The sequence below is a fragment of the Anoplopoma fimbria genome, chromosome 11 (genome assembly GCF_027596085.1).
Source record: "Anoplopoma fimbria isolate UVic2021 breed Golden Eagle Sablefish chromosome 11, Afim_UVic_2022, whole genome shotgun sequence".
In the NCBI taxonomy this organism is placed as follows: Eukaryota; Metazoa; Chordata; class Actinopteri; order Perciformes; family Anoplopomatidae; genus Anoplopoma; species Anoplopoma fimbria.
The window spans coordinates 10,671,865-10,691,692 of NC_072459.1; the positions used below are offsets into that span (position 1 = coordinate 10,671,865).

At 39.5% G+C, this 19,828-nt stretch overlaps 3 protein-coding genes across 5 annotated transcripts; 2 read left to right on the forward strand and 1 right to left on the reverse strand.

Annotated features, from left to right (window-relative positions):
* Positions 1-188: 188 nt before the first annotated feature.
* LOC129098975 (glycerophosphodiester phosphodiesterase 1-like) lies at positions 189-5,545 on the forward strand. The gene is made up of 6 exons (XM_054608120.1): positions 189-449; positions 1,901-2,076; positions 2,391-2,496; positions 2,802-2,894; positions 3,139-3,350; positions 4,074-5,545. Exons 1-6 carry the CDS (start codon positions 189-191, stop codon positions 4,219-4,221), a joined length of 996 nt encoding a protein of 331 aa, XP_054464095.1. The 3' UTR covers positions 4,222-5,545.
* A 626-nt stretch (positions 5,546-6,171) lies between these two features.
* Positions 6,172-11,634, forward strand: LOC129097983 (MAPK regulated corepressor interacting protein 2-like). 3 transcript variants are annotated; one of them, XM_054606921.1, is made up of 6 exons: positions 6,172-6,244; positions 6,563-6,702; positions 6,809-6,878; positions 7,321-7,460; positions 8,622-8,720; positions 10,697-11,634. In XM_054606921.1, the coding sequence occupies exons 2-6, from the start codon at positions 6,648-6,650 to the stop codon at positions 10,765-10,767; spliced, it is 435 nt and encodes a 144-aa protein (XP_054462896.1). In that variant the 5' UTR covers positions 6,172-6,244; positions 6,563-6,647; the 3' UTR covers positions 10,768-11,634. The 3 variants fall into 3 exon arrangements, with proteins under 3 accessions (XP_054462896.1, XP_054462895.1, XP_054462894.1); XM_054606920.1 differs by lacking the exon at positions 6,172-6,244 and adding an exon at positions 6,260-6,442; XM_054606919.1 differs by lacking the exon at positions 6,172-6,244 and having other exon boundaries at positions 6,260-6,702.
* A 95-nt stretch (positions 11,635-11,729) lies between these two features.
* On the reverse strand, positions 11,730-19,676 carry trap1 (TNF receptor-associated protein 1). The gene is made up of 18 exons (XM_054606918.1): positions 19,462-19,676; positions 17,978-18,148; positions 17,799-17,881; positions 17,549-17,689; positions 16,282-16,353; positions 15,988-16,148; positions 15,755-15,864; positions 15,602-15,675; positions 14,940-15,095; positions 14,627-14,747; positions 14,289-14,358; positions 13,968-14,115; positions 13,686-13,871; positions 13,101-13,239; positions 12,917-13,002; positions 12,583-12,728; positions 12,398-12,470; positions 11,730-11,911 (listed from the first exon to the last, which is right to left on the reverse strand). The coding sequence occupies exons 1-18, from the start codon at positions 19,580-19,582 to the stop codon at positions 11,810-11,812; spliced, it is 2,160 nt and encodes a 719-aa protein (XP_054462893.1). The 5' UTR covers positions 19,583-19,676; the 3' UTR covers positions 11,730-11,809.
* Positions 19,677-19,828: the final 152 nt, after the last annotated feature.

Genomic DNA, 19,828 nt, shown 5'->3' on the forward strand with positions numbered 1-19,828 from the left:
TCTGCACATTCACAAAACGAAACTGCATATTCTCGGTCATCTTTTATGTGTGTTTGTTCTGCTCTCTGGCTCTCTACCATGTAGTCACCTGGTGGTGATGACAACAGAGCTTCATCCATGGTATCTTTCTAAACAACGACTCTTTACGGTCCGATCGTGACATACATTTTTCATCCGGCCTGTTTAAGATGCTGCAGATCGGAGATGAGGTGGTGTATTTCTCTGCGGTGTTTCTGCTGGTGGTGTTGGGGACGCGGAGCGCCACCGGAGCCTCTCTAATCACCGCATTCCTCTATGTTTTCATGGTGATGTTCCGTTTTCCTCCGGTGCCAGCGGACCAGGCCGGCCGCGTCCTCCGGCCCAGCGCTCCATCGGGCGGCGTCCCGGTGGTGGCGCACCGCGGAGGCAGCCACGACGCTCCGGAGAACACCTTGGCGGCGATCAGAGAGGTGGCATGCAGGCATCAGTCATCTGTTTAGATGCAAACATGGAGCTGTGACTATTTAGTGGCCTACTAATATAGCTTAAGTACTAGGCTGAAGAAATGTAGGCTACATATTCAACACCCAAAGGAATATTTCTCACTATTTAGTTTCTGTTTTAATCTAGAGCACTGCAGGTGCAAAGTAGCCCCTAAAGGAATATTAAGCCAATTCCATGATGGATTATGTGCAATAACAATGATATTGATAGCTTAAGATGTTTAGATTTGGCATGTTTTGACTTCCCATTTTGCAGTGTAAGCTGAGAACCACATCTTCAGTTCTTAATGAATAGGGAGACTATAGCTGATAGATCAGATGTGTGGCTCTGAAAATTAACTGTTTATGAATTGATTCCATATTCATGAAGAAGTCTACAATCCCTAACACACTTTTAAAAAATATCTCCACTCTATTTTATTTTTTTACATACTGAAGGTGCTGAGTCAGCTGTTCTTTAGGTGCAACTGCCCTACATGCAGTTAGCATCCTACGCTCTACTCTTACTCATACATCTCATCTGTCCAGTGTCTTCACCTCTGGATGATTTTCTTTTATTCTAGCAAGCCCCTTCTCACACATTTTCATCCGTTAGCCTATTTAACCTTCCCTATTTAAATTGGAGGATAAGATGACATAATCAATTGTGCTCTGGATTTTGTTTCGCTGCTACTGAACATTATCTTTGGTATTGCTGACCATGCACAAGTACCTCTGGTTTGCACCATCATGGGCGTTCTAGTGACAATTATGTGCATCCTTATGACATGCAAAGTATCCAGTGGGTCTTTTCTTGAATTTATTTTTTATTGTCAGTGAGTTTAAATTTACACTATAGGAGTTTTCCTCTAGGGATCTTTTTTGACTAATGATTATATTTTGAATTATATGGTCGATCGGTCTTTGTAATCGGGCTAAGAGGCCATCCTACATTCAGTTAATTTTTTTGTTTTTTTTATTGTTTAGGAATATTAATTGATCAGTGTTTCTTCTGATCTTACCTGGCGTTTTAGAGCTGATTTTGATCAAAACTAGTCAAAACTCCTACAATACGCCAATACTGAACCTCTACAACTGACAAATAGTCAACAACTGAAATTAGTGAAACAATCTTCTGATCATTTACTATAAAAAGCAAGGGGTAGAGAAAGTTAGGCTCAGTGTCACATATGCATTCAGTGCACATCTACTGTACTCTGCATGTGTCTGTTGCATTGGAGAATGCACACTGCACACACATATGGAAGATATATCCTTTCTTTTAAATACCTCCTCACTGTGTTAGACTTATTACTTACTTGTTTTGTCCTGTTGTTCCCAACCCCAAGCTAAAACCATTTTCTACCTGTCAGTAGAATTCCATTTTGCAGAGAAATACTATCTTTACATCTTCTATCCACTATGCTGTCCTGCTTTAGGCCAGTAGAAACGGAGCAACTGGAGTGGAGCTGGACCTGAGTGTCACAGCCGATGGAGTGCCCATACTGATGCATGATGAGACTGTGGACCGCACCACCAACGGGTCTGGACCAGTTAACAATCTGCAGTTGATCCAACTTAAGAAACTGGATGCTGCTGCTCGTCACAGGCTGAAGTAAGCTGCATATTAAACATTAATTGCTGCTAGTCGAGCTTGTGATTTAATGCTTAGTTAAAGAACAAAAGGACAGTGGGTCTATGACATCAGATGTACTTCATTTGACATCTGTGAAGATCCCGTAATTAAACGGTTTGAGGTGCAGAAATATAGTTTTCAAATGATGTATCCCTTGCCCTTGCCCTTCACAAATATGTCAACATTTAAAGTATCTTTTCTCAGTTGCGTTGTCAAAAATTTAAGGGAGAAAGACTTGCATGAAAGCGTGATTCAGCAGGATTGTTGCTTTAAGAAAGTTATTTCATCTCCAGGGACAAGTTCAGTGGAGAGACGGTCCCAACTCTGCAGGAGGCAGTGGAGGAATGCATCAGACACCAGCTGACCATCTTCTTTGATGTCAAAGGTCAACCTGATAAGGTACTAAAAAGGAATCCATAAAACATGGATACATGCTTATTTGGAACAGTGATGTAAGCTGGCTGTAGCCTACAGATATGCTTAATACAGAGAAGTTATAGCTAGCTGTCTTTACAATTGAAACGGCCTCCTACCAAGAGGCTCACTAAGATTACGATCTTTTTTACCTACATTTTGACCCTTCTAGGAGGCACTAACTTTGGTAATCTCTTTAAAAAAGATGGTTTATTATCGGATATTTAAATAATGTTCTGTCAGTAATCTCCTGTTTTTACGAAATATTAATAATTTGTTCTCTTTTCCAGGCTGCATCAGTGCTCCATGAGATGTATACGATGTTCCCTGTCCTTTATAATTCCAGTGTTGTTTCTTCCTTTGAACCCAAAGTAATCTACAAGGTAACAAAAAATATGACTGATTGACAAAAAGGAAAATCATCGTCTTTGATTGTAAATTCTATTTTTGTTATTGTTGCTAAAACATAAAATGAGGGTGGATTTCTGGTTTGTTGCTGCTTTAACCTCAACCATCATACATATTGTCATAAAGGTACCTATGAAGAGACTGCTTCTGAGTGAAGAGGGAGCCCTTTTTTCTAATTCTGACAGTATTCTGTTGACTTCGACCTCTTGCGGCCCACAGATGCGTCAGACTGACCCCAAAGTGGTCACGGCTCTCATCCACCGCCCATGGAGACTGAGCCGCTTTCGCGATGGCACTTCACGGTCCATGTCGACATCGGGTCAGGTGTGGATGGGGATTCTGGACGTCTTGTTGGACTGGGCCCACCATCACATACTGTGGAAACTCTGTGGTGTCTCTGCCATCCTCGTACAGAAAGACTTCATCTCAATGTAGGTGAATTTGATCTTTTTATCGTTATAATGCACAACCGCAAACTCAGGGCTAACAATGCCGGTCTTTCTCAGTCTACACAGATCAGAATCAGAATCACAAACAATTATTTGCCAAGTATGTTACACATACAAAAAATGTGGCTATGTGATTGGTGCATGTCAATGCATGTCAATAGGGACTCCTGTCATTCCTTTACACATCATCTCAAAACTTGGCTAAAATGAATCCAGAACCTGCCATCATACCTACACACTACATGCTTACCCTGTCTGATCTCGTTTGCTGGCTTTTTGTCTGTTTGTGTCAAATTGAGTCCCTTCTGGTTTTAAGATCTAAATTTGGATAAATAAAGTTAAAGTTATGATCAAAAATAAAGAGAACATTTCTACAATATTCCTTCAGCTAACACGTAAGTAAATAGGGTGAGAAACAATTGAAATAGAAATTAACAATACAACTGTATACATATATAAAGAGACAATGTCCCCGGATTGTATAATTTAAGAATCTCCAAGTTAAACTGATTAATATCTTTTAAACATTTTGATCTGATCAACTTCATAGTTCTGAAAGTGATCAGATCAATACTATTGAATCCCTTCCCAAGTCATAAGTAAACACTGTTTCATGTTCACTATGCTTCATCATGTACTTATTGCGACATATCTTATTTACTGAACTGTAAATGTATTTTCTTCCTTGTTCCTTCTTTCGCTCAGGGACTACGTTCAGTACTGGGCAGAGCGAGGTGTGGAGGTGGTTGGCTGGATTGTTAACACTGCTGTGGAAAAGGACTTCTACCAAAACCAGCTGAAGATTGGTTACATCACTGACAGTCTGCTGGAAGACTGTGATCCACATTACTGAAGGATCTCGCAGACACACACACACACAGACAGGGTTGATACAAATCTCTAGTGTTTTTTTTATGACGTTTTTATTTTACAAATTAGTTGTAAACTCCTTAATTTGACGTAGTACTACATAATCACATAATTAATACATTTCTCAGTTTATTGTTCTTTCAAAGTAAAATACTGAAATATATGTTAAAAAAAATAGATCATATGTAGTTGAAGTTAATTATAAGGTGGAGGGATGCTAGATATTTGGTGCTAAATAACTTTGTAGGGGCAATCGAACAATCAAAGCATTATAGAAATACATAGTATTTACTGTAGAGGTAAGAACACATTATTACCCGTATCTGGCATACAGGTAATTTCCCTTTAAATCTACAGATAAATTAAACCATGAAGACCCAGCTGTATACTTCCTTGTCTTTACCCTACTACCAGCAGCAATACCTCTAACTCTCCTGGACCAGGGATTAGCATTAGGTTACATTAAAGGTATTTTCTACCTTCTGTGCTGATCTTTTAGAGACTGTAAAGAAACATCAGTGTAAATAGACCTATTTTGTAACATAACAATGCCTGCTATCATAAGATTGATTTACTAATAGACTGTAGATCTCTTGTTAATATTATGTCATGATGATACTTGATTGTTTAGTAACTTGCCTTCTATCATTACTCATTAAGTGCCACAACTGAAAAAATACACAAGAGTTTGAATTGAAATAACATCTGATTGTATATTCCAAAGGAGGGAAAGTAAAATCACCGCTATATCCCTTGTGAGTGTATGTTTAATGAGTCTACATAACTCCAAAATATATACCTCTTTAATCCTATCATAATGAATCATCAGAAAAAAAAACCTCTTTTTTGTGATCATGGCTCTTACCTGAATTTTAAAAACAAAATATAATAAATACAATTAATAATGACAAAACCGAAAGAAATGTAGGTCTTGAGTCCAAATGACTATCCACCGAAAAAAAAAGGTTTGCCTAGATACTATTTTTTCATTTAACTTTCCAGTCATGTTTTCTGTTAATTTTACATTTCCTCACATAATTGTCTAATGCTGCTTTAAATAAGTCTCTGCAGAGCTTTAAGGGAGGGAGAAATGCTTACTCTTAATTTAATTTAATTGTTTTGCCTAAAAACAGTCACATTTAAAGATATTGTCAGTAAATAATATTTAAGGATATTGGTCATTTGTCTCTAACAATTTATTTCTCAAAGATAATATCTATACATTTATCTTTTCTTTTACCTGTAGTGTTAAGAATGTACTGTATTCTAGTAAGAGATAAATCATTATGAGTATACTCTATATTATGTTCCTCTTTATGCTGAAATAAATATTTAGAATGTAACTCCAGTTTGCACAGCTGATGGAAGTCAATAATGCCTTTTAAGTGAAAAAGTATTAGTATTAGAGTGGCTTTGTGTTGATTTCTGTTAATGGCCAGATTGGTATCTTTGGCTCTATCTATATATATTTTTTATTTACCACATTCTCTGTCAGTATATTCTCTAGTAAAGCTCGATTGCATTGTAAGCATAGTTGTGTGTATGTGATTGTACTGTGCACCTGATCTCACCTGCGTGTACTGTAAACACAGAGACGTTGGGCACATGGGGGCCACATGGGGGCCACATGGAGGAGCAGACAAATGATCCCCACTGAATAAATTCTCATTCTGAAAGTTGAACTCATCTGACAGGATTTTATTTATGTAACAACCAGGAATATGTGTAGCAAAGGAAGCCATTATTTATTAAACAGGTGATAACTTCACTGGACATTTAATCAACCCTTATTTATGGAATTATGAAGAAAATAGTGGACCTCAGTCTTTAGTTGGTGTTAAAAAATGTCCTACACTCCGGGGACACTGTCTCTTTAAAGCGCCGGGGGAGGCGTGTATGGACGTGGAGAAGTGGTGCGCTTCGACGGTGTGCGTCCAATTATGAATGACAGACGCTGGGCTCAGGTTCTATGACATTGGGGAAGTGCAGGACACTACAGCACCAAAGTGAGTTACGTTAAAGGTCTGGACTTTGGGGGGGCGGCAGGTGAGAAGGGGAGGGTCTCTGGATGAGATGCGATCCGGCTGCTGGTTTTACGCGCAGAAGAAAGCGGCGCACGGTTCTGTTTTCTACGCAGTTACCAAACAGCTTGTGGAGTCTCATGTCAGCTCTGTACATTTGCGTTGGCATCAAACTTTCAACCTGTGAGTGAAATTCATCCCGATCAGCTGAGGAGAGGACTGACTCTTCTCACATCAAGGGAGCTTTTATTCATCGACAGATCCTGGAGGAGCGTGTTTAACTTAAGGTGCCCTTGCTTACAGTTGGCGTGCTCAACCTGTATCTGCACCGACTGGATTTAGTACTTCAAAGGGCCAACTCAAATTTTACAGGTGACTTTTCCTGCGCATGATGTACACAATTACAAAAGGTCCCAGCAAACTGGTCACCCAGCGACGCACAGGTGAGACATGAAACTGTAACTCAAACACACAGATCAAGCAAACATTCACTTGGTACAAATTGTTTGTTGTTTTGTAAGTAAAATGTGAACTTTTTGTCATTTGTAGGGCCTACTCAGCAACTTGACAACAAAATAAACGACTTCAAGCACAAACAAACGTCCTGGAATATGCCTGAGTAAGTGTCCAACATTTATATAAACACCTCCTGCTGGTAATGGAAATCCACTTTAGTGCTCTTACTAGTGTGTCCAGATTAAGTTGCATTTTTTAAAGCATGTGTTAGTGAATGACAGTGTCCTGGCAGCAGTGGACGTCATCAGCTTGAGACGGACAGTGTTGGTTCATGAGCATGAGTGATTTATAACATCTTCAGACAGTCTGCCTGCTTGGTTGTTTTTCCTGCCTTTAAACCACCCAGTGTGTGTGTGTGTGTGTGACCTTGTAGGAAGTCAAGTAGGCACATGGCCCTTCATTCAGCTGTTCAATCTCTGACTCCTACACAACTAACCATGCTTGAACTTAAGCCCAAAGGCTGATACTTCAAATATTATATGCAGAATTTGCAGAAAATATCAGATTAATTTGTGACATTTTGTTTTTCTCTTATACCCCATCAGCCTTCCTGCACCTAAGATAGTATTCAGCCGTCCTAACGGTAAGAAGTACCATCACCCTGCTCCGGCTCTCCCTTCAGACAACCAGCAGGAAGAGAGCTTCACACCTGTGCATGAGGAAAACGTCAAATTTGTCTATGATGGTAAGTGATCAATGAACAGTCGGACTGGAAATACGAGCCGATGAGACAACACTTTTTATTGTCTCACTGTGTCAAGACAGCCGTCCCTCGTCAGCTGTTTTGTGAATGGCATTGTTTTACTATCAAGTGATTAAATGAAATGCTAACCTCCCCCTCCCAGGCCTCACCCACACACAGCTGCTCTGACACTGATAGCCATGTTAGGCACCTAGCAGAAAAATGCCTTCACACCCTCATATCACACTTTTCATGATCCACGCTGACACATGTACTGAAGGAAATGGCATTTTGGGCTTAAACTAGCACCCACCAGCGACTCAGGGAAAATAGTCTTGTTGTCACCTTTTGAGGAAAGACAACAAAGACCTCTGACAGAATGAAGTTTTATTGGGTCTGGGTGAAACTCTACACAGTAACCCAATTTTGGAGGGAGCACTTCTCTTTAACATTCACAGGCTCATTCAGTCTCTGGGAGACTTCATTTAGTTTGGCTGCTCTTACTTTTTGTGTCCTGGTGTTGAAGCTCAGCCAGAGAAACTCATAAACAACTCCAGTAACCTTGTTGGTTGGTGGACAAGGACACAAAGAAGGTCTGACTCCCCCCACCCCCTGTTGACAGAGAGAGAGTCACACACACACATACACATACACATACACACACTCTCTACATGCTACATGTGACCAGTCCACATGTTGCATTATTTGAAATACAAATGTATCCAGGAGTGGCAGGCCTTTATAGCAGTTGTGTGGTTGTGACACTGGGGTGCAGAAGATTTTAATTTGGTAGATAAAAGCATTTGCTGTTACCCACTAATTAAATTCTTGGGTTCAGATTATCATTATTTATTATAATGTAGGTTTAATTGTGTTAGCTATTTTAAATCATGGCTCGTGCACAGGCTCCGTTGTTCATTAAAGCAAATTATAGACATACAGTTAAAGCTGCAGCCAATGCTTATTTTAGCTGTAATAATCATTGCATAATAGATTAATCTGCTTCTTGAGATTATTTTGATTAATTGATTAACTGAAAAAACTTCCAAGAGCCCAGGGTGATGTCTTAAAGTGTCGACTTAATGTATGTTAACTCAACATAAAGTACAGCATAGTAGCTTGTAATTATTAGTAGTAAATGTACTGACCGAGTCATTTCTTTAGCATGGCAGGAGGTGGTGCAGCAGGAGCCCGGCCAGGTGCCAGAAGAAGCCCAGCGAGCAGTCCACTACAAAGAAACCACTCCAAACCCGCACATGGACAGTAAGTACAGCTTCTCCTCCAAACAGTCCTCACACTGTGCCATCCTCCCTAAACATTCATTTGCATTTTAATGGTTAAGGCTTAACTAAGGAAGATTTTTGTGTACAAAACTATCTATGTAAAGCATCTAGGTATTTCTTTATAGTAAGTGTTGTACAAGAAAGTCATTGTCTGTTGGTCACACTATGGTCTCCAGTATGTTGCAAAAATATGTCATAGTATAAGATGTCACAGTATAGTAATATGGCATTACAAATGTCAAAAAACTCTAATTAAAAATAATTTAAAAATTCCTAGTAAAGTATGAAAAGATAATAAAATGTCAAATTAAATGAAAATAAAAAAGTTATAAAACGGCATGTTATGGTGTCATGTAAATTGTAATTAAGTACAAAATTCATAGTATAGCATGTCAAAAAAAGTCATAGTATAGTATGTAAAAAAATTATAAATAAGTCAAAGTATAGTTTAATAAAAGAAAAGAATGAAAGTCATGACACTGTAGCTCTGAAACAATTCATGGTATAGTATGTTGAAAAAAGTCATAGTATAGTATGTTGAATAAAGTTGAAAAAAAGTCATAGTCTAGTATGTTGAAAAAAGTCATAGTGTAGTTTGTCGAAAAAAGACATAGTATAGTATGTCGACAAAAAAGTCATAGTATAGCATGTTTAAAAAGTCAAATATAGTATATCGAAAAAAGTTAAAAAGTAATAGTAAATGATGTCGAAAAAAGTCATAGTATAGCATGTTAAAAAAGTCATAGTATAGTATTTTTAAAAAAGTAATCGTATTGTATTCCATAAATAATCACAAAAATGTCATCTTAGAATGCCATAAAAAACATACAATAATATGCCATAAAACTTTCACAAAAAAATGTGGTATGATATAAAAAATGTCATAACATTGTGTGGCATGTAGACATCCTTTTTTATAGAAAATCCTTTAAAAAAAGTCATAGAAGCCAGTTTATTTTGTTATAAAAGTGTCCATTATAGGTCATAGTATAGTATGCCTTAAAAAAAGTCAGTATAGTATAATCATAAGAAATAGCATAGTATAGTCCACCATAAAAGTCATAAAAACTGACAATAGTTTGGGATTTCATAAAAATCCATAGTAATGTTATTAAAATGTCTTAGAAAAGTAATGTCAATACCATAGTATAGGATACTATAAGCAAACGTTGTATAATAAGTCAGATTTTAAAAAAGGCTTACTCATAAAAATCAGAACGCAATTGGGGTATCTAAATGGCAATAAACACTACCGTTTTATGATTTGTTTGTTTAATTCTCTTCACCTTATTTTGAAAGTACCTACCGGAAGTATGCTACTATAGCTCTATTGACGTTAGCTTGATTTATATAAGTATTGCAGTTCCTCGTTGTAACCACCAGAGGCAGCGTGTGCCTTTGGGATTCAGTCATTACCTCATATGATTCAAACAGCGTTCTCAATATAAATACCGTATTACGTTATGTTTTAGTCTGGGAGCGCCAGAGAACACAATTAATATTTACGAGAGTTTTGAGTTTACTTCAAAAAAACCCACTTAAACGAGATATTATAAACGAGTTTAACTTTGTGTTGCAGTTTCTCACTGTGACCACCAGAGGGCGACAAAGACAAATTATGTAAATAGACACTTAGCTATTAGTCAACTCCCATTAGTGCAAAACTAAAATATAACCAACAAAAACGAATTAACAACTAAGTATCAATGCATGTCTCGTTCTGTGTTTTTAAATATTAAACTGTAACAGGGAAAGGTCAGGTATTTGTGCTGAGTTTGTAGAGGAAAGAAATATATATGATCAAAATTCTATTAATTGTTTGATATCACTTTAGGTCACTCAAAAAAATGGTTCCACAATTTCCTCTGCATATTTCTTCTGCAACAGATGTTTGATTTCCGACCTCAAGGTTTAATCTCCTTACCTTTTTTTTTTTTTTATTTTTTCTCTTCTCAGACTTTGTTCCCATAGATCTGGATGAATGGTGGGCCCAACGTTTCCTAGCCAACATAGACAAGCTGTCCTGACACTCTTCTGGGACCGGTGAATCTTGACAGACGGTCGAAAGTGGAGACCTGAAGCAGGATGGCTCACTGTGAAGGAGGCCTGCGCAGGTGTGACGGGTTAAAAGTGCCCTCGTGTGGTTTAAATGGAGGGACAGCGCTGGGACGCTTGCATAGAAACCACAGAGGATCACCCCACTTGAACTCTTGCTTTTGAGCTGCAATCCATCTCTAAATGTTCTTCCTGCGTCAGACCACACACTGGAGGACGACTTGGAGTTGAGGTTTCTCTCATCTTTCCACCCTCACAACAGTGAAGTCATGTTCCTTTGAAATGCAGTAAAATTTTATTTTCAAGAAGCTCTGCCTTGGAATATTTTTTTAACTGATTTGTTTACTCACCTTATTGAAAATGCACACAGGACATGAACAGCTCCATACACGCTTTAACAGTATGTTCAATGCATTTATTAGATTTGCTTGTATTTTGATAATATCAATGAAACCTGTTGAGAATCCACAACTGAGTCACATTTTCAGCTCATACACTAATGCACATTAAACAAATTTTGTTTTTTGACACAGTTCAAAAATAATTAAATACATGAAATATACCTTTAACTCATGTGTTTATCTTCTGGAACTTCACAATAAAGCTGCTCATCTTTAGCTGTTGTAACACATGGTATATCAAGAGAATTTTGAAATGCGAGTCTAGAAATCAGATTTACTTCCACACTATTGGCCGGATTTTTTTAAATGCATCTCGCTTACTTTTGCATCCATGTAGACAACATTGAAATAGTGCCAAACAAAGAGCATAAACACACACAAAGTGTTTACGAAGAAGCTTCCAGCAGTTCATGCATGTTGAACTTTTAAAAGTCTTTATGTTCTCTCCATAATAGATGGAATGAAATACTCCAGAGGGGGGTTGGTGGTACTTCATGGCTCCAGATGAACAAAGTTCTCTGCAGTCCTTCAGCTTTGTACACCTTTAAATGCTTCACAAGCCACTGTCCTCAAAACCAAGTCTGTCTTCATCGCCCATGTTGGTGAGCAGTTCTCAGTGCTTCTCCAGAGCTTTAGTCAGCAGGTCGTTAAGGCGGGAAATCATCGGTCGGGGATCATCGTTCAGGCCGGCTGTGATCATGGCGTTATCATAGATCTGCGAAATACAGACAAAGAGACATGAATGTGTGAAAACGGCACTGATTAAACTTCAAGAGACAAAAAGATGATTAAGTTCCGCTAGAACAGAGACTGGGGGAAATTACCAACTTTTAATTATCATCTATTTAACAGTTTCTATCTAAATTGTGCAAAAACGATTCATGATATAAGTCTTATTCTTCTCCAGAATGGATTCTTCTGAAAGTAAATCATTCACTTCTTGAGTGCTGTTAAGCTGTTGTCAATAACTTAAGACTTCCTGCACATTTCAAATTAAAAGCCTACCAAGAACAGAAAAAGATTCTGCCATGAGCAGCTGAAATGCTTTTAAATGTGAAACCTGCAGGAAGTCATTACCAATAACCAAACTACTCTTACCAGTAAATTAAATTGTTGTTGAACATAACCCTGAACTGGAGCAGATCAGAAAACCAAAGACAAAAATGTGTTTTCCATATGCAGCTCTGATAAACCACAGTACCTGTTCCAGTAACAGACCAGCCAGCTCAGAGTTTGTGTCCTTCAGTGCCTGCAACTTCTTGATCAGATCATGTCTGTCAGATGGTGAAAAGGAAATACAAAAAGGTGAGACATGGACACAAACACATAGTAACGGCAACTGTTTTTTAATTTTATTCCACCTAATAAAACCACACACTCTCTCACCCTGCATTGATCTCCAGTGTGGGCTGCAGTATCTGAGCTCTCTCCTCTGGGGTGCGAGCCAGCTGCTGGGTGCGGAGGAAGTGGCGTGCAGCACCCATTTCCAGCACTGTGATCATGGCTGGGTGGGTGTCTAGCCGGGGAGTCAGCTACGGGGCAGATGAGAAAAAATATGTATAATGCAAAGTGACATTGTTCAGGTCTGTTAAAATGAAATGAAGCTAACTTTAAGAAATCTGAAATGAAAAAAAAACAATGATTTGAATTCACGACTGAGCCTATAACTTGTCATGAAAACTAATTTCAAGACTTTGACACACATTAGTCTCATCTTCACCTTTATGTTGGTGACTCGGGGGCCCAAAGAGTTCTTCATCCAGGACAGCAGGTCGTCGGCTTGCTCCTGCGTCAGACGCTCGGAGGCTGCAGGAGAGAAAACGGTGATAAACCGGAGTCAAGTCTACATTCATGACGGGGACAGTGGTCTCAGATTTAACTGGAGATATGAGAGCGGAGCGTACCGGGCTTGCTGTCTTCAAACTTCTCCTCTTTGTAGTGATCCACCACGATGTCCGTCTCCACCGAGATCACCTTCTTCTTGTCGAACTCGCGGAGGTGGAGCAGGGTGAGCTCGTCGAACTGCTCGTAGCAGAACAGCACCTGGATGGACACGAAAGATGCAGTTTGAGCTTATATTTAGTTGTCTGTTTTTATTGTCATCTAACAAGGATTACAGACTATTAAATAATAATCTTATGTGTTGTAAAAATATCAAGCCAACTGGTACAATAAAAATATCAAGCCTTAAAGTGACCGAGAACACTGCTGTAAGCAAAGACATTTTAGTATAAAATATCCTGATTGAAATATATGTTTCTTTTGTTTTCTCTTTGATTCGGAACAAAGTAAACCAAACTACAGGTGTAAAAGCGACAGAGAATTGGACAAAAATGAGAATATGTTTTACAATAAGATGTAAAATAAGAGACAACTGACTTTAGTTAACAGCTTAAATAGTTTCGGGGATAAAGTGATAATTCAGTTTTTTATATCAAAAGAGCCTCTCAATGTTTTTGGATTCCTTATCGTTTCAAAGTCTTTCTCACCTCCATGTCTTTCTGTTTCATGGCCTCATAGTAGGGAGAGTGCTCTGCAAGATGGCGGTTTGGCGCGCACAGGTAGTAGATGTTGCGCGTGCCCGCCTTCATACGGGTGGAGTACTCCATCAGGTTGGTGTGCTCACCCGCTGGCAGAGCTGAAGACTCGAACCTCAGCAGCTTAGCAATATCCTCCTGAACAGAGACAGAAAGGAGAGTCCACGGTGCTGTAATCATATTCAAGATACCATATCACGGTTGTAATAAAGTTGTTTGCATCCTCAAAGTCACCTTGACGTCTTGTTCCTGGGTGGTGACGATGCCCTCCCTCATGAACAGACCGTAGTCCTCAAAGAACTTGTTGTACTTCTCCGGCTCCTTCTTGCTCTGGTCCAGCAGGAAGCGGATCACCCTCTGCTGCAGAACGTCACGGAGCTTCCTGAAGCCAAAAGGTAAAAAAAACAAAAGGGTACAGTTAAAAAGAACTGATTAAATGAATTATAAATTTACAATTAAATATTCCTGAAAATGTAGATTTCGATAATAATAAAAGAGAAAAAGCAAGAAGACATGATGAAGACAGAGGTGAATGACCACAGACGTGTGTTGTACCTGATGAGGGCGCTCTCCTGCAGCAGCTCTCTGCTCAGATTCAATGGGATGTCCTCACTGTCCACCACACCTAAACAAACATACAAACAAACAAACACAAACACACACACAATGTTTAGCTCAGCACTGGAACATGAACACTTTACATTACATTGCAGACGCTTTTATCCAAAGCGACTTACAGGAAGTGTATTCAAGAGAACTACTAGTCACCAGAAGTCATAAGTGCATCTCCTTTCTTAAACAAGCATCTAAAAGCATAAACCAGAGCAAAAGTATAAACTTTAAATACAGAGTTTAGCAACAACAAGCAGCTCCACCAGGAGGGGGATCCATACCTCGGAGGAAGCGAAGCCACTTGGGCAAGATGTCCGTGGCTTTGGTCTGGATCAGGATCTTCCTGCTGAACAGAGCCACACTGGAGCCCATCTCCCTGCTCACGTCAAACATGCTCGGCTTCTGTTGACAAATAAGTTATTCTTGGTAAACATAAGTATTCACCAGCACCAGAAAAGATATTCTGTTATAGGGGAGAAAGTTATCATGATCTTTAATACAGGTAAGCATTATTTTTGGGGGCTGTTATGGAACAAAAAAACGGTTCAAATAAACTCTGAAGTGTGGACACTGTGCCAGTCCTGAGCTGCTCACCGAGTCCGGGACGTAAAAGATGCTGCGGATGTTGAGCGGGGCGTCGGCGCGGTAGTGCAGCGTGTAGCGAGGCTTGTCGTAGGCCTGGGCGACGTAGCGGTAGAACTCCTCGTGCTGCCAGTCACTGATCTCCTTCGGCTCCATCATCCACAAGGCCTGATGGGAGACAACACATCAACAATTAATAAAAAAGAAGATCCCACATAGATAAATATCAAAGTATGTGTTGTATGTGATACCCAACAGTGATTCACAATAGAGGCACAATATTAACATATTATCAATCACAACAACCACCCAGGTAGAAAAATACTTTGAAAATTGAAAATATTGCACTTAAAACTGTGACAATGTGTGCAGCAAGGTAACTCAGAATAAAAGGTGAAGTCTGCAGAGACAGAGGTCACATCAAATAATGTGGGTGACAGACTCATATTTAAAAATGAATGCAGTTTACAAAGACCTGATGTGTTTTTGTAGTTTTGTCACCACTATTTAGATGATTTTATTATGTGGTGATGCTGTGTTAAGGGTCAGGGTTGTTTTGTGTTATACAGAACATCAGCTGCACGGTTTTTGCACCATGAATTATGTGAATCTTGCACTGATTTACTGAGTCTTCAGATCAAGAACAATTTAAACCAGAAGTAGAAAAGACTCACCTGCAGAGTGTTGAGCCTCCGTCCGTTCAGGAAGATGGGGAAGCTGACAAAGTTGCTGTACTTTGTAACAACCTCTGAAACAGATACAGATACGGCTTGTAAGCACATGGAGCGATGCGACACTAATGTGTTTTATCAATCCAGCAGTCGCACCTTTCACTCTGTCCTCGGAGGAAAACTCCTTGCAGTCGTCTTTGAGGTGCAGAACGATCTTTGTTCCCTGTTGAACGCCGCTGGCTTCAGCGATCTCAAACACTCCAGAGCTGAAGAAGACGGAGAACGTGTGATTATCACATATGTTTAAAGTCATTACACAGATTTGTTCTGCTGCACACTGAGGGAATGTTCCTACTCTTAATGCTAAACATCCCTTCCCTCCCTCTCACCCGTCAGAGGACCACTTGTATCCAGGTGCGTCAGGCTCAGCGGACCGGGAGTAGACTTCCACACTGTCTGCCACCATGAAGGCAGAGTAGAACCCCACCCCGAACTGACCAATGATGGTGCTGCTGGCCTCCGCCTGGTTCTGCAGGGCATCCAAAAACGCCTGCAGTGTGGCAAAGAGATGATTTTTTTTTTTTTTTAAACAACAGAATGAAGAGGATACATTCTAGAAACAAGTCAAATGTGACACTCATAGATATAAACACTAGTCACATGAGTCTTTGAGAGAAAGTCACCTTGGATCCAGAGCGGGCGATAGTCCCCAGGTTGGCTACCAGCTCCTCTTGGTCCATCCCCACTCCAGTGTCCTGTTAGGAGTACAGAGAAATCCTGTCACACATTAGCGTGTTGTAAACTATTCATCCACCAGGTGGCATCTGTCTCAAAACCAGACGAGGAGCCAGAGCAGTAACCAGTGGTCTTATTTTAATAAATTGCATTAACCAAATATTGCCCTTCGTTGACTGACAGATTAGCAAACTACCATAACTTTAAGTAAGTCAGTTCAAGAGAGGGGTGCAGCTGTGCCACTGGAGAAAGAGCACATGCATACTATAGTATTTCATTTTCAAGAAATACTACATGAGATTTGTTTTAGATTACAGGGCACTTGCAGGCCTATGCAAGTTTTTATACATTTCTTTATCTGTACATACACAAACCTTTAATGTGAATTCTCCGGAAAATGTTTTATAAATGACACTGAGAGGGTACTGCTGTGACTAGCACTACCCATTCAATAGCTCAAACCGTCTTCAAGACCATCAACCCACTTTTATTATTAATTATTAGTGCCACTGGCTCCTCTGAACGCATCATAATTATTTCATTCTACAATCCTTTATCCCAATTTTCTGCCGGATGCTGAGGCCTCTGGGACACCTTTTCATTCCTAACTTCTAACTCCTTCTGAAAAGCCTCATCTCTCTAAATACCCTTGAGGGCCTGGACATATATTTGTTTGCCTACCCTTGACATATATTTGTTTGCCTTCATTCTTCTTCATTTTTTAAATAGTAGCAGTTGGTCGATACAGAGGCAAATAGTGATTACTGCAGAAACTCATCCCAAAATTCAGCAGTGAACAGTGGAAACAAAAGCAGAACCCATTTTAACATACAATCAAAGGAATGACTGATATCTACTGACAATGCAGTTTCTGAACTTTCATATATATATTGTTTTGTACTTCTAAATACTATTTTGCATCTATTGCAAAACATGTACTACATTTTGTAGATGATAACATTTGTTAAAACAAGTGGAGCATTCTTGTTTTAAGTTTCAGTTGTTATTATATATTATATGAATGTAAAAGTCTGTATTTCATGGTGTTAAAACAACCGATGACGTCTTTTTTTTATTTTGTCCGTGCAGTGGCTATAATGCTGCTTGTTTAACCTTAAGTCAACATTGGGCTAAATAACCAACAACACACACACACAAGTGCCAAAAAGGAAAACACCAATTAACCATATTTCCTGCAGACTGTCATGGAAATACCTGAATGGTGAATGTGCCCTTTGCACTGTCGGTCTGAAGGTGGATCTCCATCTGAGCAGTTTCTCCACCGGCTGTAATCAGCTTATGGCGCAGTTTTTCCAGAGCGTCACTGCCGTTGGAGATCAACTCCCTGATGAACACCTGGAGAGATGTGGAAGAGAAGAACAGTTATAGTTCATAATCTGAAATGTCAGTGTGGCTAATTCATAGATTATTTATCTCTCCCTCTCACACACAGAAATCCTCTTACCTCTTTCTCCGAGTACAAGGATCTGGCGACAATGTCCAAAAGTTTTTTCGTCTCAGCCTGAAATTCATGTTTGGAAAAGCTACCTGCGTGGTTCAGGGATAGAGTAAGATTCAGATCATCTCAAATCTAACAAATGATCCGCTTCACTCCGATATTAAAGCAGAAAACTGTTACATCACCTTGCACAGACTCTGTATCACTGATGATGGTGTGCAGAGGCTCCTCTTCCGGCTCCTTCTCGGCCTCCTGGGTGCTGTAGTAAGAATGTTGGCTGAAGCCAAGGCAGGACCGCTCGGAGTTCCACACTGTGGGCCGACTGCTCCACCTCAGCTCCTGACCAACCTGCAGGTCTGATGACAGGAGGAGTCAGATGGTGGGGCAGCTTCACAAGGACGCTGTGGCATTGAAATTTTGTGCCCTTTACGAAAACCTTTAGATGGTTTTACTAACAAAAACACTCTATTAACCCACAGTTTAATAATTACACGTAAGAATAATCTAAAGAGCCAGTAATAATCTTCTTCTCTAATAGTGAAGAATAAGACATATTAGATGACTTGCTCTTGTAGGAGAAACCTTTAACAGCAGCTCTTTATCGTGATTAACCACATGTATGATCAGAACTACAGATTGGTGAAGATAAATACAATATATGTTAAGAGACTCTTAACTAAATCAATGCTAGCTTGATTCTCATAATTTTCAAGAAATGCAAAGCAAGAGTGCTGCAACTTTCTGTCAAAAGGGATCCAGATGGATTGATAATTCATGAAGTACTACCCTGAACCTTCCGCTTAGCACTTATTGTATTCGTATTAGTTTGTTGCACTTATTGTATTCGTATTAGTTTGTTGCACTTATTGTATTGGTATTAGTTTGTTTCTGCACTGTACTTTTGCTCTGGTTTATGCTCTTAGATGCTTGTTTAAGAAAGGAGATGCACTTATGACTTCTGGTGACTAGTAGTTCTCTTGAATACCTATGTTGAATACACTTATTGTACAGTACCAGTCAAAAGTTTGGACACACCTTCTCATTCAACTACTTTAAAGAATCTGAAATATAAAACATATTCTGGTTTGTTGAGCATTTGTTTGTTTACCACATAATTCCATATGTGTTCCTTCATAGTTTGGATGTCTTCAATATTAATCCACAATGTAGAAAAAAATAGAAAATAAAGAAAAACCATTGAATGAGAAGGTGTGTCCAAACTTTTGACTGGTATTGTAAGTCGCTTTGGATAAAAGCGTCTGCTAAATGACTGTAATGTAATAATTCAAGTCCACATAATAATGGAATACCCATAATGTGGGTATTTCTTTTGGGGGGAGGGATAAGAGTCATGTTATCAAAGCATCTCTTCACAGACAGCAAGTATGTGATTACAGCATCCAATACCTTTCAAATTCAATCATAAATGGATCTATTTTAGGTTATTAAATGACGAATATCATCACTTGACACCAATAAACAGTTCAGTCCTGAGTATCATGTAATGATGCAATAATGATTGTAATAATAATTAAATTCATAGGTAGCAGTTTTATCATTTTTAGCTCGTGTTATTGGACAGCTGGCTGCTAAATGAAGCCTTTAGCCGCAGCAGAGTATACGTCACTATGTTACATGTCAACTCGGCTATCTAACAAACACAGTTTACCTCCAGCAAGGGCGCGCGAGGTAATTCGGCTGCTCAGCCCTCGTGCACACAACGTCAGTCGCGAGCTGACCCTCTGAGAGGAACCCAAAGCGAACCGAGCCAGCGCGAGGCAGCGGGACATGATGACGGACGAGGGGGGACAAGAAGTGGAGACAGGTCGATTGACCGAGGGACACACACACACACACGCCGGGACGAGCGTAGTACAGGAGAGACCCGCGACGGCGCTTTGTGATGACGTCAGCAGGGCGTCCATTACACTGCCTGATGAGAAGTGAAAATAATTTCCGCGGATCTTTAAATATTTCATGTGAAAATGATTTAAGTGCACGGTTTATTTTATTTTATAAATTACAGTAATACCACA